The sequence below is a fragment of the Trachurus trachurus genome, assembly GCF_905171665.1.
Source record: "Trachurus trachurus genome assembly, chromosome: 18".
Lineage (NCBI taxonomy): Eukaryota > Metazoa > Chordata > Actinopteri > Carangiformes > Carangidae > Trachurus > Trachurus trachurus.
The window spans coordinates 14,683,984-14,706,611 of record NC_139909.1 but is presented as its reverse complement, the minus strand read 5'-3'; the positions used below and the strand labels follow the sequence as shown (position 1 = coordinate 14,706,611).

The 22,628-nt window shown below is 39.5% G+C and overlaps 2 protein-coding genes across 2 annotated transcripts; both read left to right on the top strand.

The window, feature by feature from the left end:
- The first annotated feature begins 992 nt into the window (after nt 1–992).
- Nucleotides 993–3,812, top strand: ltb4r (leukotriene B4 receptor). Its single transcript, XM_083993496.1, has 4 exons — nt 993–1,100; nt 1,816–2,362; nt 2,747–3,026; nt 3,145–3,812. Exons 2-4 carry the CDS (start codon nt 1,875–1,877, stop codon nt 3,511–3,513), a joined length of 1,137 nt encoding a protein of 378 aa, XP_083849622.1. The 5' UTR covers nt 993–1,100; nt 1,816–1,874; the 3' UTR covers nt 3,514–3,812.
- A 7,975-nt stretch (nt 3,813–11,787) lies between these two features.
- On the top strand, nt 11,788–21,134 carry LOC311001900 (solute carrier family 12 member 3-like; the record flags this gene model as incomplete). The annotated part of the gene is made up of 27 exons (XM_083993079.1): nt 11,788–11,969; nt 12,078–12,234; nt 12,864–12,995; nt 13,127–13,202; nt 13,363–13,458; nt 13,715–13,854; nt 14,112–14,222; nt 14,342–14,453; nt 14,613–14,752; nt 14,847–14,931; nt 15,222–15,379; nt 15,474–15,581; nt 15,850–15,973; nt 16,088–16,189; nt 16,772–16,927; nt 17,042–17,141; nt 17,297–17,408; nt 17,503–17,637; nt 17,825–17,931; nt 18,194–18,276; nt 18,378–18,446; nt 18,901–19,023; nt 19,185–19,296; nt 19,495–19,581; nt 19,963–20,098; nt 20,234–20,301; nt 20,996–21,134. 27 exons carry the CDS (start codon nt 11,788–11,790, stop codon nt 21,132–21,134), a joined length of 3,150 nt encoding a protein of 1,049 aa, XP_083849205.1.
- Nucleotides 21,135–22,628: the final 1,494 nt, after the last annotated feature.

Below are 22,628 nucleotides of genomic sequence, written 5' to 3'. Positions count from 1 at the left end.
ATACAAAATGAGTATATTTTCCTGAAACATCACAGCTTTTTTATGCAATTGGATACGTCCCGTTCCTCATGAGACATGTGGAAAGAGGGTTATGATGTAAATCTGTCAAAAAAGAAAGAGAAGAAAAAGAAGTCTGATGCAAGAAAGACAATGTACACAACAGAGGTATGAATAAAAGTCATGTATCAACAAGAGGCTCTCTTTTTACCGGAAAATTTACCCACTCTCTTATTCACCCTCATGACGAGATCTTGTGCTGTTTGCTCCTGCTCTTTGAGTTCCCTTAGAAATTACACTCTCAGTTTCACAACATTTAAGGACTCTGGACTAATCTGCTGTTACCTTTTATGGTAGCATTGTTTCTGTGAGTGTGTGTGTTTTTTTGTCGTTTTTTTGTCAAAACATTTCACCTTGTAAAACTGCATTAACTTCATTTTCATATTCATTATGTTGTTTGTATTTTTACTGAATGTTGCAGCAGAGCTATGCTCCACACAAAGATCAGCAGAAGAACCTCTAAGATGTTTGTGGACAAGGGGGCATGCATGCATACCTGTAGCACCTACTGTTATTATGCAACCCTGGAATTGTAGAACACAATAGTCGAATTGAACTAGAAAAAATATCCTTGCATACATTTTCAGGGTGCCATGGGGGACAGAGTGTCATCTCTGTCAACATGGAAATCAAACCCACTACCTTATCATGAGTCACACAGCTAATGAGACAGACACACGATCATTGCTTTTTGAACACTGACATGAGGGAGCTGCCGGCCTGTAAGCCTGACTGCTCTATATCTATGGTATATCTACTGTAGCTATAGAGGTGAGGGACTCGGGGTGTTTGCCTCGCAGCAATGATAAGTGGGAGGAAGATAGACAAACCTCAAGCTGGCTTCCTGAGGCCGCTGGATTTCCCCTCACATGATCGTTGTTGCACAATACTGAATACTTATATTTTAAGTTTTCCTCTCCACATGCAGTGTTCAAAGTAAAGGGGGGAGCCCAGGAGACAACATTAGATCAGATAGAGAGTAACATTTATGGATTCTTGGTAAAGCTTTGGTGTGGATTTACTGTACAGATCTACAGCTGAAGGTTAGTTTGTGACTCCTTTTTTTGCATACTGGTAATTCAATTAATAGAAATATTCCAATAGCATTTTTTTTAAGATACACTATCAGTTTGCATTTTTGTGAAATACAGGTGACCATGTGAAGAGTCTGAAACAAACATTTAAATGTGATATTCAAATACAACTCATAAACATTTCACATGGCTATTTGAGAATTATATATTTTCAATTTTAACAAACAAACAAACAAAATCATCTTTCAGTTTTTTTTTTTTGTATTCATGTGCCGTAAATCAGAAATTTGACATTTAATTAATAGAATCATACTTACATTCAGCTTTCAAATTTATTTGTATAAGTAGTGACTTGCTAATTTACAGAGGAAAGAAGAGAAAAGCTGAATTTTGACATCCCAAAGCACTGTTTTTAACCCTTTAAATACCAAGCTTTCCTCTCCTTTACCTTTAACTTCTGAACATTCGTGAGAAAAGACTAAATTCTGGGAAGAAAAAGTAAGTAAATAGATTGTTTATTGGATGGCATTTCCCTGAGCGTGTCTGATCATTTTTAGACAACTCTGGTATTGACCATGTCTCTTAACTTTGTTATGTGGACATACACTCATACGTAAAAAAAAAAAAGTAACCTATTGTGCAATAATGAGCAGCATTTGCATGTTTGTACGTGTGTGTCACAAGTCTTGATACGACATATCCTTCCTGTATGATGTCCTTTCAGAGGTAGATCCAGTCACACCGTTTTTGAAACCAAACTCAGCATCTTCCGAACAGTTCCCGATGGCGTCCAACATCACCACCTTGCAGCAGTCCTCGGCCCCGTTTCTTTTGCCCATCAGTGTCTCAGCCCAGGTTGGCATTGGGATCCTGGCGTTGGCCTTTTTTCTGGGCTTCCCGGGGAACCTCTTTGTGGTTTGGTCAGTGGTCTGCCAGGTAAAGAAGCGCTCAGTGACCTGTTTGTTAGTGCTGAACCTGGCGATGGCAGACGCTTTTGTGTTGCTCAGTGCCCCTCTTTTCCTGAGATACCTGGCCGGAGGCCGGGGTTGGGAGTTTGGCTCAGCAGCATGCAAGCTGGTTCATTACCTGTCCTGCGTCAACATGTACGTGTCAATCTACCTTATCCTCCTGATGAGCATGGACCGCTGGCTGGCTGTCTCAAGGCCTTTTTTGTCTCAGAGAATGAGGACCAAGCGCTCCCTCTTGGTTCTCCTGCTGGGGGTCTGGGTGTTGGCGTTCATCCTGGCAGTGCCGATGCTTTTTTACCGCAGGTGAGAATCAATTTGTCTCTCTTCCTTTGAGCTTACTAATATTACAATTGGGTATAGTTTAGTTTTTAACCTGTTGAGGCACATATGAAATTTTTTTTCATACCTTTAGGTTTTTCCTTATAGATTGTAATTTTTAAGTTGCATTAAGTGCTACAGATATTCAGAATCTGCACAACCTTGACTCCTATCAGAAAATTTAATCAGAGAACACTGAATTTGTTTGGACTGTGACAGAGGTGATTCGAAGTTTCTATCCTTACCTTTTGAACAGTGTGGTCAGGGTTAGGGTTAGTGTGTCATATTTGTGTCCAAACTGTGACTCCACACAGTCTTCTGTCCTCATTCACTGTCTATGTCCATATGTTCTCCTTATCTTCTCCACAGCGTTCTGCCGAAGACCTTTCAGACCTATAATGTCACTTTGAGCTTTTGTATCCCGTACCACTTCCAGAGTGTTGGGCACAAAGTTTTTCAGTACATCTTTGAGACCATCATGGGCTGCTTGGTGCCCTTCTCCCTCATCAACACCTGTTACGCCTCGGTTATCTGCCGTCTGAAAAGCGCTATGTTCCACCGCAGAGGACAAGGCAGCCGCCTGATCCTGATGATCATATCTGCCTTTGCGATCTTCTGGCTGCCCTATCACGTTGTCAACATGATAGAGGTGATTTGATTTAAGTTTTTGTTCTTAATGCATGCTTTATCGGACACATAGCCCTAAAACAGTAGTGATTATCGAGTGTGAATTTACAGTTTTCCAATTTCCCTGTCTTCTACCTCAGGTGGCTGGTCTTTTGCAAGACAACAAATCAGTGATCAACGCTGCCAAAACAGCCCGCCCAAATGTCACTGCTTTTGCCTACTTCAGCAGTGCTGTCAACCCCATCCTTTACGTATTCGCCGGCAGCTCCCACATCCGCCAGGCTGGGCTCAACTTCATGGGAAAACTGTTTGAGGCCACCTACTCTGAGAGCAGAACTACATCCACCTTCACCCGAAGCGGCCGTGGCAGCTCCCCGGATGAGAGCTCTGCGCTGCAGGCGCTGTCGGTCAAGCTGACCAAACCTTTCAAAAGTAAGAGCAAAGAGAGGACGTACAGCGAGGCGGGAAAAGAGGCCGAGACTCTGCCCAGTGTGCAGCAGTTAGACTAGCGTTTAAGCCATTTTACCTGGACTACTTTTGTGAACGAATGGATCAGAGACTGTTCTGACCCGTGCTTTTATGTCTTTGAGCTTTTTCGGTCCATAAGCTTCATTGCATTAAGTTTTCAACTGAAAAAGATGATGTTCACCAAGGGATAAAACAGCATCATGAGATGCAGAATTTCTATAAAGCTATAAAGTATTTCATGTAACTTCCATTGGTGGCCCTATTTTGTTTAAATAATGTTTGACTTTGTGTAGCAATGACTTTATGTACATTATGATTTTAAATTTAAATTATCACTTATTTTTTTTAACTGTAGTGACACACCTGGCTTTATTTAAATCATTTCGTTATCTCCTCTGTAGCTAAATAGTTTGGTCAAGAGCATTTTTAAGAGTGTAAAGGTAATGTTGATAGTCATTAATGGTCAAAAACTCAATAAACATTGTGAAATGAGCAAAGATTTTGTCGTATTTAATTTTTTTTCTGTTGTGTCCTTACAAAGCACTGGTTTCGAAGTTGCTGTTCTTTTCACTGATGTTTGAAGAAACTGTACGCCGTTAGTTATGCAATGTTCAGCACACTGGATAGAACATTGCATAAGACATATTTCGCCAAATTGTGCTTCCCTTCACTGTTGCTTGTGCATCACTGTGTCCACGGTTTCATAATGTCTGTCTTAAGTAGCCAAGTTACACCAAGTTACAGTCAGTAACAATAACAACAGTCTTTTATCTCCGTATCTCTATGAGGTTGTTTTGGGTTGATGTCAGAGCTTGCCTTGTATGAGAATAACTGAACACATGACCAGAGTGGAACAAGCCACATTTCTAACCAGTAGAGATAGTGAATGAACATCTGAAGATGTTGGTGTCATGCTAAGATGCCCCCATTGCTGCTGAGAGATAAACTCCTTTCTTAGAAAACCAAAGGCCCTGATGTTGCCAGCACTGTCAATAATGAGTTCATCAACAATTTATTTGAATGTTGCTATACAGTAGGCCATCAAAAAAAAATCTTCAAATTAATGTTAAATGGTCAGGACTGCATGGGTTGAATCATTTGTGATTCTTTTACTTCCCCTTTTTTAACATCTTATTTCTGCATTTTTTGAGAGAAGCAAGATTGTGTTGATTGTATTTTCATGCTGGCATTGTGATTTGTTTTGATTATGATTTTCTTGGCATATAGAGGTGAAAACTGAAACTGAGGAGGGAAACTTCAACACATACACACACACACACACACACACACACACACACACACACACACACACACACACACACACACACACACACACACACACACACACACACACACACACACACACACACACAGAGAAACCATAACCTTTCAAATCTGAAAATCAAAACATCAAATGAGTTATTAATTTGAGTAATATCCGTTGGATATGTAAGAGTCAGGCGTCATGAATGATGATATCAGTTTGCCAATTTCCTTCCTACACCCTTGTTAAGCTCTCTCTTTCTCCATCATGTTCAAGTCACACAAAGAGGGAAAATGTCAAAAACCCACTACTGCAGTATTTCCGTACTGATGACACAGAAGACACTCTGTGACCAACTGTTCTTTGAATGATGACAGGAAGCTGCTGTGTGAATATTACACATTTCGATAGCTGATATCTAGGACAAACCTGCTGTGCAAAGCAGAAGATTCATTGTTGTGGGTTGGTTGGCCTTATTAAGCACAAGCATAACTGTGGATAGAAGTGTTGATTTCATATGTCAAGTCAGTGTCTACTTTTACAAACTCTGCTAAAACACACTTTAATAGCCTTCTATGATACATGATCATTTTATTCTCCATTTTATTTTTGTCTTTTTGCTTTGCCATCATTACATTGTACTTGGATTGTTTCTCTTTGTTCTGTTTTACCAAGTTGCTACAAGCTTTGTTGTTGTTATCTTACCTTGTTATTTATTTTATTGTCTTTTAACGCACTTTGTAACATTGCTTTGATAAGTGCTGTATAAATTAAATGTATTGTATTTTTTCAAATATAGGCCTTCTCGACAAAGAAGTCCATTCAGAATAAAATCTCTTTCCAAAACATAATAATTGACATTTTTATTGAATCTTTAACTTTACATAATACATTTATATATATTTTACAGTTTACCAGCAAAACAGAGCACACAAACTCATGGAAAAACAACACTAAATATGGGTCTATTACAGAAATGTCTTCAAATATGAAATACACATTTACACATTGGAATAAAAACATTATCCCCATAAAATATACATTTTAGTGATAAGTGTTCTCTTCAAACAGTTACCAATGCATGAACAACTTTCACTGATAGAAAGGGTTTGTAAACGCTCTAATTTTTGAGGATGGGCCCGCCATAGTGTAATTCACAATACTACCACTAGATGGAGCCAGAGGAAAACCATTCAAAATTCTACAACCTGTGACTAGAGAGGGAAGCTGCATTGTGACTTCCATTATTAAAAACAGTCCTATAGATTATAGTTCATGGTCATTTTGGAATATCAGTGCTACAGTGAGCAGCTAAGAGGACAGTATTGTTGTTGTTGTTGTTTTTTTTCCAATCCGAGGATTGAAACATGGACAACAAACGGTCAGACATTAAATCAGGAATCACAAGAAGACAACTTACCTAATGAAAATAAAACAAAACCTCATTCTCTACACATAATAGTCCTTCACACAAGTAGCCTATCCAGGACATCCAGGACATCCTTGAACTCATCTCTTGCAGAGACCTAGCTGGACAAACCCTTAGTTGTCTGCCAGGACAGATGTGTGCATCCATTCTGTCTTGAAGTTATTGCACAGTAAGAAAGTCTCTTGAAGGCTGGAACTGAAGGAGTATATCTTTGAGCCTCCAAATCTGGTCCCAGCCCAGTCCTAGCTGACCCACATAGATGCCTGTAGAAAAAAACATACATCCTGTACTCCCGTAATCCTTCACAGTCTGGAAATAGTGCCCATCAGCTGCTTACGCCATATGGTGGGCTGAGAAAGGGAATAAAGGTGTGGGGAAAAAAAACAAAGAAAAGGGTCATGGAAAGGAAGCAAAAAAAGCTTCCTCAGCAGAACTAGTCAAGAAATGACAGTGGATGACTGAAATCTAGATGTCTCAAGAGACTTTATGCAGGGCTGGGCCAGACCACAGACTATGACTCCACCCAATGACAGCCCTCTGAAAGACTGATATCACAATCTTATTCACCGGTATATTCATACAGCAGGGCTAGAGTCTCTTGCGTGTCCTTATTTCATATGATATTGTCACATAATTGGAAGTTCCTTGGATGTTCAACCACAGGGCAAGTGTGGGATATGAGATGGTGAAGAAAGTGAGATGGGTTTTCAACATCCATTGTAGCGTGTGTATAATCTTGACTCATGATGACCGGAAAAACTCTGACTGCACTCTCGCCTCCCATCTATCCACAAACCCAACAGTTGATAGCAACATGTTGATGAAATATTCCAGGAACAGGTGAATGTGAATGTAGAGATCAGGTGGAACTAACTTTGATATCAAACACATGATGATCCTTTGTTACAACTTCCTGGGCAGCCTGGATCTTTGTTGTTTTGAGACAATAAACCATTGACTGTAAAAAATATGGACGTAGCATCCTTGACGTCACCCATTGGTTTTGGGAAGTCGTTTTTGTGACTCAAATATGGAGGCCTGAACAGCGCCATGTTGGATTTACCGGCCGAGAACCCGCCCACTGGCCTCGAAGCAGCTGTCTCCGGACCTGTCACTCAACGTTTCCGCGTCCTAATTGGCGAGAATTTTAACCTAATAATAGTAAAACGGTAGAGTTAAAAAAAAATTCACCCCCCTCAAGAGTGTGTGCGGGGGTAGAAACTATCGGTTGAGACCAAAAAATGTGATGGCACCAGGCTTTGATCATGTTTATTGAGGATGTAAAATTGGCGATTTTAACATGGGGGTCTATGGAGAAATACTGCTTTCTGACACCAGCCCCCAGAGGCAGCTGAGGGGATTGCAGTTTTTTGAACGCGGAAGTGAGCTTCACTTCTCAGACTGACAACTACCCCCTTGCAATAAACCTTTGGGGGCTTTGACATGCACCTGCCAGGGGAAGTCGTTGTGCTTTGAAGGAGCTGCCTTGGTGAGTTAAAGGTACTGTCCAGGAGTAATTCTGTCTACTGAAGCCACACAGGCCAGTAGAAGATACACGCATGAATTGTGAGACACAATAGGAGGTGGTGATTGCAGGGGCGGGTCTCCCATGGTGGTACCGGTGGGCACCCGCCCCCTGCAATCTGATTGGCCACCCTGTGTGCCCCCCCCCAATGGTCATTGACCTGTAATGTCAATCATTGTGAAAAGCACTTTACTACTGCTATGTTCACTGTAAAGAGCTATAAGCACTAACTCCTGACTGAGGCTCTACTGTAATCAACTTGGTAGAGCAAACATAGTGTTCTGTGTAGGAAATAAAAAAATCACCGTCCAAAAATCACATTAGTATTACTACATGTTATTAAGAACTCATTCTGTTATTTTAGTGAAGTCAATACTGTTTTTATGTTTCCCAGGATAAAAATAAAGATTTAGGAAAAATTTTATGGCATAATCTTTTTTGACTCAGCAATAAATTATTGTACAATTCCATTCATTTATCTAATCGAACTCACTACATTGACACATGATGTAGTAATGTTTACTCATGCACAGGAAGAGATTCCTCTGCTTTAAACAGCCTGATTGTGCTGCTTATTCTGCTAAGACTTCTTATTTACAAGATAGAGTTGATTATTGATTGACTATAAGTGGAAAATGAAAAGGTCATAGATATCTTCCTTACAAGGTGAAAGATTCAATGTGGCCAATAAAAGCAAGATGACGACATATTGTAAACAGTGTGTAACTGTACAATAATAATATTCAAGAGAGCGGTCGATGGCAGCCTTCATTTTTGTTACTTTTGGGTGCCCCCCCCCCAGCTTCACTGTTGTTACCCATGTGCCCCCCACCAGAAAATACTCTGGACCCGCCCCTGGTGTAAGCATCTAATAGTCATAGCCAAATATATGGGTACGCAGCTTGACTCTGGCACATACACTTGAGTCCAACCTCTATCCTCAGGTATTGTTAACAGCCATGAGGAGATTTTTTACTTACATCTACCTTACTTTTTTCCATCTCTTACTCTGTCTTCTCCAACTCCACCATTTTATCTTCCTGAGGTTTGCGTCTTTCCATGATTTGTGGCTGTATCCACTGTAACCTGCCCTGCCTTTTTGTCACATGTACTTCATAGTAAAATGTCCAAACATAGAAAGGACAAAGAGGGAGAGGCGAGATAAGGGAAGGACAGGGGACAGCGGTGTAGGGAGGAACTGTGTGAGTATGATGTTCCTGGGAAATCATGCACATAGTCACAGCCTTCATTTAGTTTGACATCAAACATCCATATATTGCCCTTTGTGACCCCTGAGCTGTGTTTGTACGCTTTCAAAACTTGACCTTAACCAGAAAAGTCATTGCCGTGTGACTCACTGCTCCCAAGTTCATTAGAAGTTACATGTTTATCAGTCACTCTCTTTAGCGGTTCTGTAAGAACCAAACATACACATTGCTCTATATTGCAAAATCCTGAAAGTATTTGAGGAACAGAGTAAAATGAAAAATAAATTATATTAAAAGCACTGATATTTGTGCAATTTGACATCTTAGAGATCCAAAACACACACACTGTGTTAAACTATTGCAAAAGGAGTCCTCCATTTTTAGAGACGTCTCTGTGTAGACAACCACCTTAGCAATTCTTCTAAGAGTGTGGGTGTACAAAGTGACTCTAATGAGAGCACAATGGCATTGTGAACATGTAGGGTACAAGGCAGTAGAGCAAGTTCTATTATAGCAGGGTGCTGGGCTGCTGGCACTATGAAAAATACACTGCAAGAAGTCTCCACCTTAAAGAGACCTCTGGAAAATGGGATTGTGAGGTTTTAACAGAAGATTAACAGAAAATGTTTTATCACTATACAGTAGGTCTCATTAGTTAGTCAGTTTTTTATTCCATGAAACCAACCAAATCAAGTTTTAATGTGTCACTATCCAGGTTGATCTACAAACTGGGCAAACTGGATATCCTTTGGGTGTATGTATTTTCATTAAACCAAGGAATCTAACTATGTAGTCTTGATTTAGTTTTTAATCCACCTGTTCACTTGTTTACTATTCTCCATCATCTGACCTTGCCTCCACCCACCTACACACCTGTTGCTCTTTCACCATCTACTCTGTCTCGATCCATTTCAGGTTGCCTCATGTTTGACCTTTTGCCTGTTTCCGACATGTCTATGGGCGCAACATTACAGATCTGTATGGCTGGACTTCTTGTAAATGCTCTCATCTTTGTCTTTATTACAAGATGCCCTCTGAGCCTGTATTTTTACAGTAAGTTGTGTTTCATAAACACAGGAAGAACTGTGGTCAAGGTGGTGCTGGGGATGAGGGGGGGGTCAGACTATTTTTAAAGCAAAGGAGTCTCTTCCTGTGCATTAGTAAACATTACTATGCCTTGTGTCAATATGTGAGTAATATTAGATACATGTCTGGAATATACAATCATTTATTGCTGACTCAAAAAAAGATTATGCCATGATAATTTCCCCATATCTTTATTTTTATCTTGGAAAACATAAAAACATTATCAACTTTACTAATACAACAGAATGAGGTCAGAAAAACACTGACATTGCTTTATTGTTTTTAGAATAGGGTTATACAGTATTATATATTATATATATATTTTTATATAAATGTTAAATTAAAACAATAAAGCAAAGATGAGTGTTTTCAGTGTTTTTCTTTCCAACGGAAATATAGGAAAACAAATGCCAATAGAAAGAAGCTACACTATCCTCTCTGATGGTGGCTTCCACTTTTTTCAGTGTAGGTGAAAAGATGATAGGGTATGTGTGTGTGTGTGTGTGTGTGTGTGTGTGTGTGTGTGTGTGTGTGTGTGTGTGTGTGTGTGTGTGTGTGTGTGTGTGTGTGTGTGTGTGTGTGTGTGTGTGTGAGGGGGAGGGAGGGAGGAAAATGAGGAAGATGGGAGGGGGTGTCATCTACCTCATCAATGATATAAATATGAAGTTGCAGTGCGAAATGGAAAAAGGAACATACAATATATCACCAAGGACTGTATTTTCATCTCATCTGTGTGAGTACATAACACTTGTTTTCTACTATTTTTCTAAAGTAATTATTTTTAATGCAATAGGAATAAAATGTGTCTGTATATTAGAAGATTTAATTACGCTGAACAAAACTTGTGGCTAAATCTTGAGTTATTATTGTGAGAGTAATTGTAATCTTCTCCTCTGCTGTTAACACACGTTGTTTATCTCATTATTGGAATTCACTGATCATTGAATTGAAATATTTCGGTTTATTCATGCTATATTCTGACTTCTATCATCAGATTGCCTTGGTAAAAATAAAAAAGAAAGAAAAAGAAAAGGGGAATTCTCATAAACCCAGATAAAAAGTTTTATGATCTTGTTCTGGCTTGTACATTTAGTTTTTCATATGCAAGGTGCAGCGTAACTGCGAAACTGAGCTAAGCCTCCCACACAGTGGTCTTACATACTGTACAGTACTTAGTCAGCCAATTGTTCTTTTTAAGAGTATGAATCATCATCATCATTATCATCATCATCATCAGTAAAATTAAACATTTGCTACCGATATGTGTAATAGACCCACATGATTACAGTCGGTATTGATTGTTTGGTCTGAAAATGACAAGTTTAAAACTGCGGCGGGTCGGGAGGAGGGGGCAATGACAACAATAACAAAGAAAACTGGGAGCTGAACTGAAGATAGTGGTTTGAAGCCTCATTAGCTTCCACTACCATAACACGCATGACTCTGACTGGACTGTCACAGTTGCATTGTGGGTAGGCCTAATGTAGGTGCCACCTTTTGATAAAGAGATGTTGTAAATGCAAATCTGTGGTTTGAGTGTCGACCCTGACAGGAGAATGGAAAAGCGATGCTAACCATTGAATCAAATGACTGTTACAATGATTTTACATTATTCTGATAATAAATGCATACAAGTTGAATACATGTCTGATATTTCCCAAGTGTAGGCTACTTTCTACCAACCACAGTGGTGAAATTAAATCTACTTTTTGACATCATTTGAATTTTTCTTAGTGAATCTGAGCTCATTTACCAATGCTTTATATCCCAAAACATTTACATAGGAATTAGTAAAACGTGCCAATGGGGCAGATCACATCGAGGCGTGGTGGGCTGGCCCCAGGTGTTCTCCCCCAAGTTCGTTTCTCGGCCGATGACGAAGGACCTGCCAGGTACACTTCACACCAGTTTGATGCCAGCAGCCGACAACAAGACGCTAACCTCCAAATTCCTCCCACCATTGTTGTGTCGGATGTGGACGCAAGGTTTGTGCCGACATCTTCTACCTTTGTTGATTTGCTGCCATAACATTAAAGGAGCCAGGGCTTCAGGATTTACAGTAAAGACTTATGTTTGGACCTCTTTTCTGACAGTGCATCAGAGGGCCGGGGCTACAACAACGATCTGAGGAGACCTTCCTTCTACAGCACTCTAGACCTGGTGCCACAGCTGGAAAATTATGACAGCACACTGTCGCACCAGAATTCGAGGACCCGACCTTCTCTGGAGGCTCTTCGCAAGGCAGTTGATGTAATCTTTTTTCTATTCTTTTTTTTTTTTTTTTTACCTCAAATCATCATATAACTTGGCCAAACCTAATGTTATATTCTATTGCAAGTATCAACTACCACTGATCTATGTAAGAGGTAGGGACATAAGACATATTAGATCCACTCCTGACTTGTGAAGAAATAACAGAGAATATTCTGGGTCAAAGGTCATTGCTTTCTTTGTGGGAAAAAGTTGTTCTTCAGTGTATGATTTTTATTTTTTTTTACAAGTCAGACAAGGTCCATGGACTTTTGAATATTTGTTATAAAGCTTAATTATCATTACTGAAACTTAAACATGTGTTTCAAATGCCAGGTCAGATTGAAGATGAGCATTATAGTGAACGTTAACTTTAGAAGAATGGCCGTTAAGATTACAATGTCCAGTGGTTCTTACGATTCCTGTGATACCAGGCCATTGCCTAAATAAGAATCCTTTCTTAGCAATTCTGCCTGGTTAAATGAAATAATAATTAAATTATTCACATAGAAATGACTAGCAGTTAAAGTCTGAAATGCATCTGCTGAGTGGCCATTCACATATTTGTTTTTTAATTATTATTCTACATTGTCACTATGTTGCACAGTAATGATTGTTTTTCCCAGGAGGAGGTAGAGCTGGGGGTAACACAAACCACCACAGACTCAGTCTGTAGTCTTGTCACTGACAGTGGTCAAGAGGAACCACAAGGCCCACAGGAGAAAGCTCCGGTTCGATTTGGTTGGGTGACTGGGGTCATGGTGAGTGAGTGAGTGAGTGAGTGAGTGTGTATGATGAACATTCACTGTTTTATATATGAAACAGTCTTACAAACATCACATCACACACAGAAAATGCCCACAGAGCTGTTTTCTTCCTGAACTTCACACAGATGCGTTGCATGCTGAATATCTGGGGCGTCATCCTGTTCCTCCGACTGTCATGGATCGTTTCTCAGGCCGGCATCTGTGAGTTGTCACCTCAGTCAGTCAGTCAGTCAGTCAGTCAGTCAGCCAGTCAGTCAGCCGGTTCCATTCATTCTGTCATGCAGCTGTAACAGTCTCCACTTGTCCTTCTTATGTCTTCAAAATATTAACAATATTCTCCCCATATTTATTTTCATCTCAGTGATGACCTGCCTTATTATCCTGATGTCTGTGACGGTTACCTCGGTAACTGCCCTCTCCATTTCTGCCATCGCCACCAACGGCAGAGTGACCTCAGGTCAGTTACTTCCTGTGTCTTCTGAGGGGATTTTCAACATTATACACTGAAGCATGCTGCACTGATGCACTTTAGACAGATTGAAAACAAACACAATAAAGATTTTAAATGATCCTTTTCAATTATTTTTGGATATAATTCCTATGGCCTAAATAAAAAGTAAATACAAAAACAGTTTTTACTTCACACAGTTTTAGCATCTGTTCTATAATAACCGCATCTCTGTGACTCCACTGTGTCTAAAATGCATTTTCAGGCGGGGCCTACTTCATGATCTCCCGTTCCCTGGGCCCTGAAATCGGTGGACCGATTGGAATGGTGTTTTCCTTTGCCAACGCTCTGGCTTGTGCGCTCAACACTGTTGGCTTTGCGGAGGTTGTCAGTAGTCTGTTGGAGGTACTTAAATCTTTTATCAGGGTTTTCATTTAAGATCATAACATTTGGCAAATGTCTTCAGATTCCAGACTTTAATGTTTCACAAAACTTGCTCTGTGTGTATTTATGTATATAATATACTAACTTATCTTAGATCTAATTAAGAAACAATAGCAGGTGCCTTTTTTGAGTGCAGTAACTCTATACCAGAAGAATGTTATGAAACTGAATGTCTTGCCTGGTGTCTTACATGTGTGTGAACAATATGGTTGTTGTAGGACTTTGGCGTCTCCATAGTTGATTCAGAGAATGATGTCCGTATCATCGGTGTGATCACAGTGACTGTTCTTCTACTCGTTTCACTAGCTGGGATGGAGTGGGAGTCCAAGGTGAGCACATGCATGTTGATGTCATGAACTCAATTTGTTTTTATATACTGGACCACAGACTTCCTTATCTCTTACAAATGTTAATCATAACTGTTTGTTTTTTTGTTCCTTTCTCTCAGGCCCAGATTTTGTTCTTTGTGGTTCTCCTGCTCTCCTTTTCCAACTACTTTGTAGGCACATTCATCCCTCCTAACCCAGAGAAAAAGGCCCATGGTGTCTTTGGATACCACAGTGAGTTGATGTCACTCAAGAACAGACAGCTGCTTTTAATAGAGTAATCTGTTAACTGCAAAAATGTGAGATGGGTACCAGGGACAGAGTTCCTGTTATAACTGTAACAAGGAAATAAAAATAAATAACAATAGATTCTAATTTCATTTTATTGCCCAGGTGAAATCTTCATGGCAAACTTGAAATCAGATTATCGAGAAAAAGACGGTGCGAGGCTCCAATTTTTCGACATGTTTGCCATATTCTTCCCCTCCGCCATCGGCATCCTGTCTGGAGCCAACATCTCAGGAGACCTTAAAGTATGACAGGAATGATGGAGAGACATATTTCTTACATTACAACTCCCAACAAGAGCTATATTAATGTTGACTTGTATGTTGATTCCTTTTGCAGGACCCTGCCACTGCTATCCCCAAAGGAACCCTGATGGCTATTTTCTTGACCACAATAAGCTATATAGGAATTTCTTTAACAATTGGTAAGGTACTCATTCACAATTATTTTATTTTACATTGGGAGTTACTTGGGGTGTGCCAGGAGAGGGACAATGGGGAAATGAGGATTTAACACTCATTAAGGGCAGTGGCATCTGCATACTGAATGAAAATGAGATGGCTGGTAGCTCAGAACCATTGTAGAAATAAAAACGTGACAGACTTTGACATCAAAATTTCATTAAATCACACTTGCGCTTTGCTAGACCTGCTGTCTGAATATGACATTATAGTGTATTGTTGGTATAATATTTGACTCTTCTCTCTGTTTCAGGGTCATGTGTCTTAAGGGATGCTTCTGGAAACATAAGTGACATTCTGACTGGAAACATCACTGATGGGTGTGTGGGTCTTGGGTGTAACCTGGGCTGGAATTTCACAGAGTGCATCATGTCAAACACTTGTGAATATGGTCTGTCCAACGATTTCAAGGTACCACTCAATTTTGTTTCATTAGGCCTTCTGTTTATCATGAAATTAACATGGCATGTTTTTGCTAAATCTTTCTCCATGCTCTTCCTACCAGGTTCTGGGCCGAGTTTCAGGTTTGTATTACCTCATCACTGCTGGTGTGTTTGCAGCCAGCTTGTCATCTGCTCTTGGCTTCCTTGTCTCTGCTCCTAAAGTCTTCCAGGTGAGAAACCACCAACAAATCCCAGCGCAAAAATGTCTGCTACATCTCTTCCATAGAAAAACAATCTACACATTCATGTTTCACTCCAGTTGTATTTTTGATGTCTTAAGAAATCAGCAGCATTAACCTTTTGACATTTCCACTAAAACCACTTAATTAATTTTAAAACTTTACATATAAATTGAAGTTGAAGCATTTATGACATTGTTGGCAGCCATCACACACATTTTTGCCATGTAAACTGAATATTTTCTGCTTTATGTTCCAGTGTCTGTGCAGAGACAAAATATACCCCTACATTGGATTCTTTGCAAAGGGTTATGGTAAAAATGATGAACCTCTCCGGGCTTATTTCCTTTGCTATATCATTGCTGCGGCCTTCATTCTCCTTGGTGGGTGTGATCCAACACTGTCGCCATTTTTTCTGTAGTAACATAAGTTGCTATTCCTCCACAAATATGCATTTTGCCTACCTTTAGTAATGTCTTTTCGCTGTGTCATTATAGGTAACCTGGATACCATTGCATCCTTGATCTCCAACTTCTTCCTGTGCTCCTACTGTCTCATTAACTTCAGCTGTTTCCATGCTTCAATCACCAACTCGCCTGGTAAAAGACCTGCTCACAAACTATCACACTGTACACAAGACGAGACAGAAGTGCTACCTGTAGTTCCTAGTCACAAATCCACAAGCCCATCTTTACCCATTCACAATTATCCAATTTGGACATTGTATGTCTTTGTTCTGAGAGGACAGGGTAGAGAATGACCCAAGGGCAACATGGGTCCTCAACTAAAGTGTTTACCAGGGACATTGTTTAATTTCAAGATGAATCTCTAGGAAACCATACTGTAATTTTTGAATGATAAATACTGAAAGCTGTACCTGCACTGCACGTCTTTCATCTCTCTTCCCTTTGAAATGATTTACAGCTGATTATGAGGTATTTAAGAAATCTGTGTAGTCTTTTGGCTTCTCATTAAATTACTAGGGACATCCTTTTCCTGTAGTAATTCAACAAGGCTTGGGCAGTCTCTGGCTATCCATATCAGTGGATATGTCATGTGCAACCAAGCAGAAACCTAACATTGGCTGTCATTTCATTCATGATTCCAGTTTTCTGAACTACTGAAAGGTGAAAAGTCAATAGTGCTGAGAGTTGTCTATTTGTCACTGTCGCCTCCTTTAGGTTGGAGACCATCATTTCACTACTACAGCAAATGGACAGCTTTGTTCGGTGCAGTGATCTCTGTAGTTCTGATGTTCGCGCTGACCTGGTGGGCTGCTCTTGTCACCTTCAGCGTAATCTTCTTCCTTTTTGGATACATCAACTACAACAAGCCAAGTAAGTCAAAAATCAAACTGCATATATTGATATTCACCCCATCAGATCAATGTGGAATGAGTGAATTGCATGTGGTTCGTCTAATCATCACATGTCTACTTTTTTAATCCACAGAGGTAAACTGGGGATCGTCCGTCCAGGCAGGTACATACAACATGGCTTTGTCATACTCTGTCTCTCTCTCTGGTGTGGAAGATCATGTGAAGAACTTTAGGTAAGAAAAGATGCATCAGTTATTCTCAACTCACAACATCAGATTTGTTATATGTGAATGTGGCCAATGAGTGTAACTCACGTGATCATCAATGGGGAAAGTAAGTAATTTAAACACTGACTGTTGACTTCTTTTTTTTTTGTCCATTCTCTCAGACCACAATGTCTCGTCCTGACTGGGCCTCCAAACCAGCGTCCCGCACTGGTGGACTTTGTTGGCTCCTTCACCAAGCACATTAGCCTCATGATCTGTGGCGACATAATCACAGTCAGTGGCTCAGTCTCAATGACTTTGTAGTATATGCCTTTTCATACATTGCATTCTTATCTAAATATGTCATTGAATGTGCTGCATCCTTTAGGATCAGGAGAGGCAGACTCGTCCTGGGGATGCCACAGAGTGGTTGGTAAAGTGGTTGAACAAGAGGAAGGTGCGCTCGTTTTATACTCCTTTCACCGCACACAGCCTCAGAGGTGGAGCTCGACACTTGATGCAGGTACAACTTGCATTATTTGTACTTACACCTTCGATCTACTGTACATGATGAAGTTATTTTTTCCATGCATTCCTGAAACAAATTATATTGTCCTTTATTTTCCCTAATCTCTATCCTCAAATGTGTTTCACCACTTATCAACTGGGTTATTCTAAAACTTAAAATAATTTCTGTTGTCATTTGCAAGGCCTCTGGTCTTGGCAAGCTGAAGCCCAACACTGTGGTCCTGGGCTTCAAGACTAACTGGAGAGACAGTTCTGCTGAGAGTATTGATGATTACATCAACACCATATAGTAAGTTGGTCATTATTCACTGTACCTCGAAGAGAATTTGTATTTTTTCATAGGTTTATTGATTCTGAAAGATTTCAAAAATGTTGTGAAATTAGGTTATTTTTGCAAGGCAAAAAGAAAAACTGTGATTCAAATGTAAAGGGCAGTCCCCATGTGATGCATAATAATGAAATCAGTAGATTTATAGTTATAATATTAAGGCTAAGAACAAAGTAGGTAATCGTTATATATTTTTCTTTATTTATGCTCTTTTCGTCTCTAGTGATACCTTTGACTCCAACTACTGTTTGTGTATCTTGAGGATGATGGATGGACTAGATATCTTTGACCAGTTTGAGAGTGAAGGTAAGAGATTCATACATTTGAGTTTACTGTACTCTGTACAAATATGACATATTGTGGAAAAGCACAAATCAATAAACGTCTGGATAACGTCTTCGCTACAGTGAACCACAGCTTTGAGCCTGACAAATCTGTTGAGGAAGATGACTACCAGTCTCCTGAGAGGTTATCAGGTGAGCACTTACTGTATAACACCGGCTTAGCCTACAGTATTTTCAGAATATGTACACTCAATAGTTCATCAGTGGATCTTCTAAACCTATAAATCACAAACATGCAGATTCTCACTAAAATAGGGTCTACAAGCTCTTTTTGGATAGAGTTTAACGGAGCTAAGTTTTCCTACTGTTACACAGTCAATGTTAGCAGCTCTTCACTCGCTAGTCTGGCAAAGACAGAGATGAGTTTAGCATCAAACTTCATTGTTCTCTTCACAAGGAGCTGTGTCCAGCAATGAAAATCAACCTCTGTTTTTTTATCCCACTTTTTCTGCCACTTGCGTTGCTATGCTAACTAGCTAGCCTGAGCCTAGCTGTGTTCGTAAACACAATGCTGACTGAAGTTCTGGTGGAAACTGGTCTCAATGTTATTATTGCCTCCATACACTTACTCTTCTTGCCGTTGCAGTTGACGACATTTCGGATAAATGTGATCAGATCAGTGATCCGATCAGTGATCAAATCAAGACAGTGTTTCAGAACGACCAGGGGAAGAAGACCATCGATGTTTACTGGATAGCTGATGATGGAGGTGAGCCCTGGCTGGTAAAGAAGCATGTAATTGTACATGATATTGTACAATATTAAATGAAGTCATTTGGATGAGATGAACAAGGCAAATCGCCCTTTACATCTTCATCCATTCCTTTTGAGTAGGCTTCACTGCTGTCTTTCTCTTCCTCGCCCTTTAAGGTCTGACACTGCTGGTGCCTTACCTGCTCACCAGGAGAAAACGCTGGCACAACAGCAAGGTCCGAGTTTTCATCGTGGGAGATGAACAAAACATGGAGGAAGGCCGCAAAGAGTAGGTTTCCTTCTGTTATAGCATCTAATTTAAGTGTCCTGGTGCACATTAAACACTTTCAAAGAATACCTTTTAGGTCACATACCTAATAACCTAATGATGACCTTGCAATATTTTGTGTTAAATATATTTCATGAACATTTTTAGACTGTAAACTGATGCAGGCTGTCCTTATACCACTTTCATTGTTTCCTTTAGGATGGTCGCCCTTCTGAAGAGGTTCCGTCTAGATTTCAATGACGTCATTGTCATGACAGACAGCGAGAAGCGTCCACACACCAAGAAGTATGTCCACAAACCCCTATAAGTTGCATTTACAGAACATTGAGCAGATAGAAAAATGGCAAAAAAAATAACAAAATACCAGCATCCTCAGTCCAAGTCTAGCCAATATACTTCCACATCTAGTCAGAGTCTGGTTTGAGAATTATGCTGGGCCATACATGGGCCCAATTCCAGAAACAGGTGTATACTGGGCCAGAAGAAAACAAGCATGTAGTCCAAGGCAAGCACAGGCTGGATTTCTGTTGCTACCTGTGAGAGAAAAACCCTCTTGAGCAGTGTGGCTTACCCGACTGAAACAAGACCTCTGTAGTTTACCATTCACTGGATTTAATTGCAGTCCAGCAAACTGACCTCTGACCTGTTGTTCTTGTTGCTTTGCAGCCTGAGCAGGTTTGTGGACAGTGTCGCCCCCTTCAGGCTACACGACGAACAGGAGGACGGCGTTTCAGTTGAGGAGCTGAGGCAAAATGCCCCATGGAAAATATCTGACAAAGAGTTTGAGGCCTTCAAACTTAAGGTATGTGTTTGAACTTATTTCACTTCCCTCATTTGCAACATGTTGTCCCTTTTTAATGTCATCCACTCAGTCTTCTGCATGTATGTTTCCACACTTTGTGCAAATTTGCCAGTGTCTTTTATCTCGTTCTCACAGTCTGAGAGAAAAGTGAGGCTGAATGAAATCATCCGCAGGAATTCACAACACGCTGCTCTGGTGCTTGTGTAAGTACAGTTCACATTACCATATTTGACATCAACTATAATTCCTCCTTCAGCCACCCTCAAATATTGTAGATACTGATATATAAACCGAGAATGAATGATAATATGGTGACAGGGATTTTATACATAAGGTAATTGCCATTTTTCATGCTGTTCCAGAAAAGTGCCATCAGCTTCAACATGTATAGTATATACAGCATGGAAGTTTTTTTTTTTTATGACTAATGTTCTTGTTGATGAATTAGAAACTGTTGCTTCATAGTTGGAAACACACTTAGGTTGAAACATTATTTTTTTATCTTTAGGAAAGAACCCTGACGATCATTTTAGTATAGTGTTAAAAACATTTCACCATCACCATAGATGAGTTACTTTCTTATTTTTAGTGTGAATATTGCTCTGCAGTTTCTAGGACACAAGTGTAACAGAGGTGATTCAAAGATGTGAGTGTGCTCATGTTCTTGCTTTGCATTGTAGATGGGTGTGCAAAACAACACATTCACTAATGCTTCGAAGGATGCAAAATTGTGAACAAAGAATCTGCAGTAGTCATTTTGTTTTTGTTTTTTGCAAACCGTGCTCTAATTTGACTGGCACAACAAATGTCTCTAAGGCGAAATACATGCAGCTGTAGTTTTAAATTTGTTATTTAAATCTGTTCCTGTAAATGCGATGTTCCTTTTCATTTCCCCAGGAGCCTCCCTGTACCACAGACCGACTGCCCCAGAGCTCTGTACATGGCCTGGCTGGACACTCTGACCTGCGGCCTCCACTGTCCTGCCGTGCTGATACGGGGAAACCAGCAGAATGTCCTCACTTTCTATTGCCAGTAAATCCTGCATCAGAGGAATGGACAAATCCTACAGAGAAGGATATTTTAAACAATGGCCCATGGGGAGGAACCCACATAAAGGATATAGGCTTTCAAAAAAATATGTGTGCAAGATGTGCAGTTAGTCCCACAGATATATTAAATGACATCAAGATCATCATCAGATGTGGATCCAACATTATCCTTGAAACTTTCCTCAAAAAATCAAAGAGATGGGAAGAGTTGAGGATCCTGCAGATTCTTCTCCTGGCCAGAGCCATAACCTGCAATGACATTGCGACGTGTCGTGGGGTGTTCCCTAAAAGATAACACCCTAATTTGGTGCTTTGATTATGTCAAACATATGGCAGAGCGGCATCTTGTAGTGCTCCTCATTTGGGTTGAAATCTGGTGACTGTTGAGGCTCTCAACTCAAAGATGAAGCCTTAATCATTTGCATATGCAGTCCAGAAGTTTCCCTGTACAGTACTGAAATTCCTGCTCTGCTGCCCACTCTGAATGCTGTTAATCAGTATGGTAACATGAGATATACAATTACAATTGAGCATTTCTTTTAAATTAGTGATTATTCTAAACTTGAGCTTCTTTATGTTATTTCAAAAATAATATTATTATAAATGTCCATAATTTAATTTATTTTTAAATTGCACTCAAAAATCTTTCACAAGTAGAGAGAGGAACAAAAGGAAATAGAAGTAAAGTACTAGTATCTCAAATTTATACATAATTTGAGTAAATGTACTTATTTATATTCCACTCAAACCAATGAGTTCATTCATTGTTTAAAATTGTTTGTCAAAATAGACTTAAGTAAGTTTGATTTCACTGTATGTGATTGTTAACATTGCCTGTTGATGATTTTCATCATTCTATTAGTTATATTATCTGTGTCTGATATATGAATCTAAATATATTAAATAACAAAGCTCAAATATTGCATAATATTTACAGTAAATTCTGCAATTTTCTCCTGTATGTGGCTAGACTGTGACTTTCGTTCTGAGTTAATTATGGTGTAATGTACATTTTATCATCTTAAAACTGTGATATGTTTGTTTTCTATAATATTGAATTAAATTGTGACTCTTTTAATCTGTGTCAACAGCAGTCTCCATGATAAAACTTAATGGTTTTAATATTCTGTGCTGACATTGGTCAATAATAGTACAAGATGAACATGCTCATCATGCCTAAACTCGACCAGGCCTAGCACAGAGGACGCAGGAGTCAACTCAGTTCAACTTCAACTTCCTTTATTTGACATGTGTCAGGGATTGTTGAAGAATAAAAGAAGAATAAACAAAACTCAGTTCAAATAAACTAAACATAAACTGTAAATCATAATCATACATGCAACCATATACTGTATTCAGTTATCAGTCTTAACTTTAGTCTATAAATACGTTCATATCCATATTATCAATCAAATCAATATCACAATATTTTCTCTTGAGAAAATAAGTGGGGAAGTGACCTAACATAATTAATAAACATA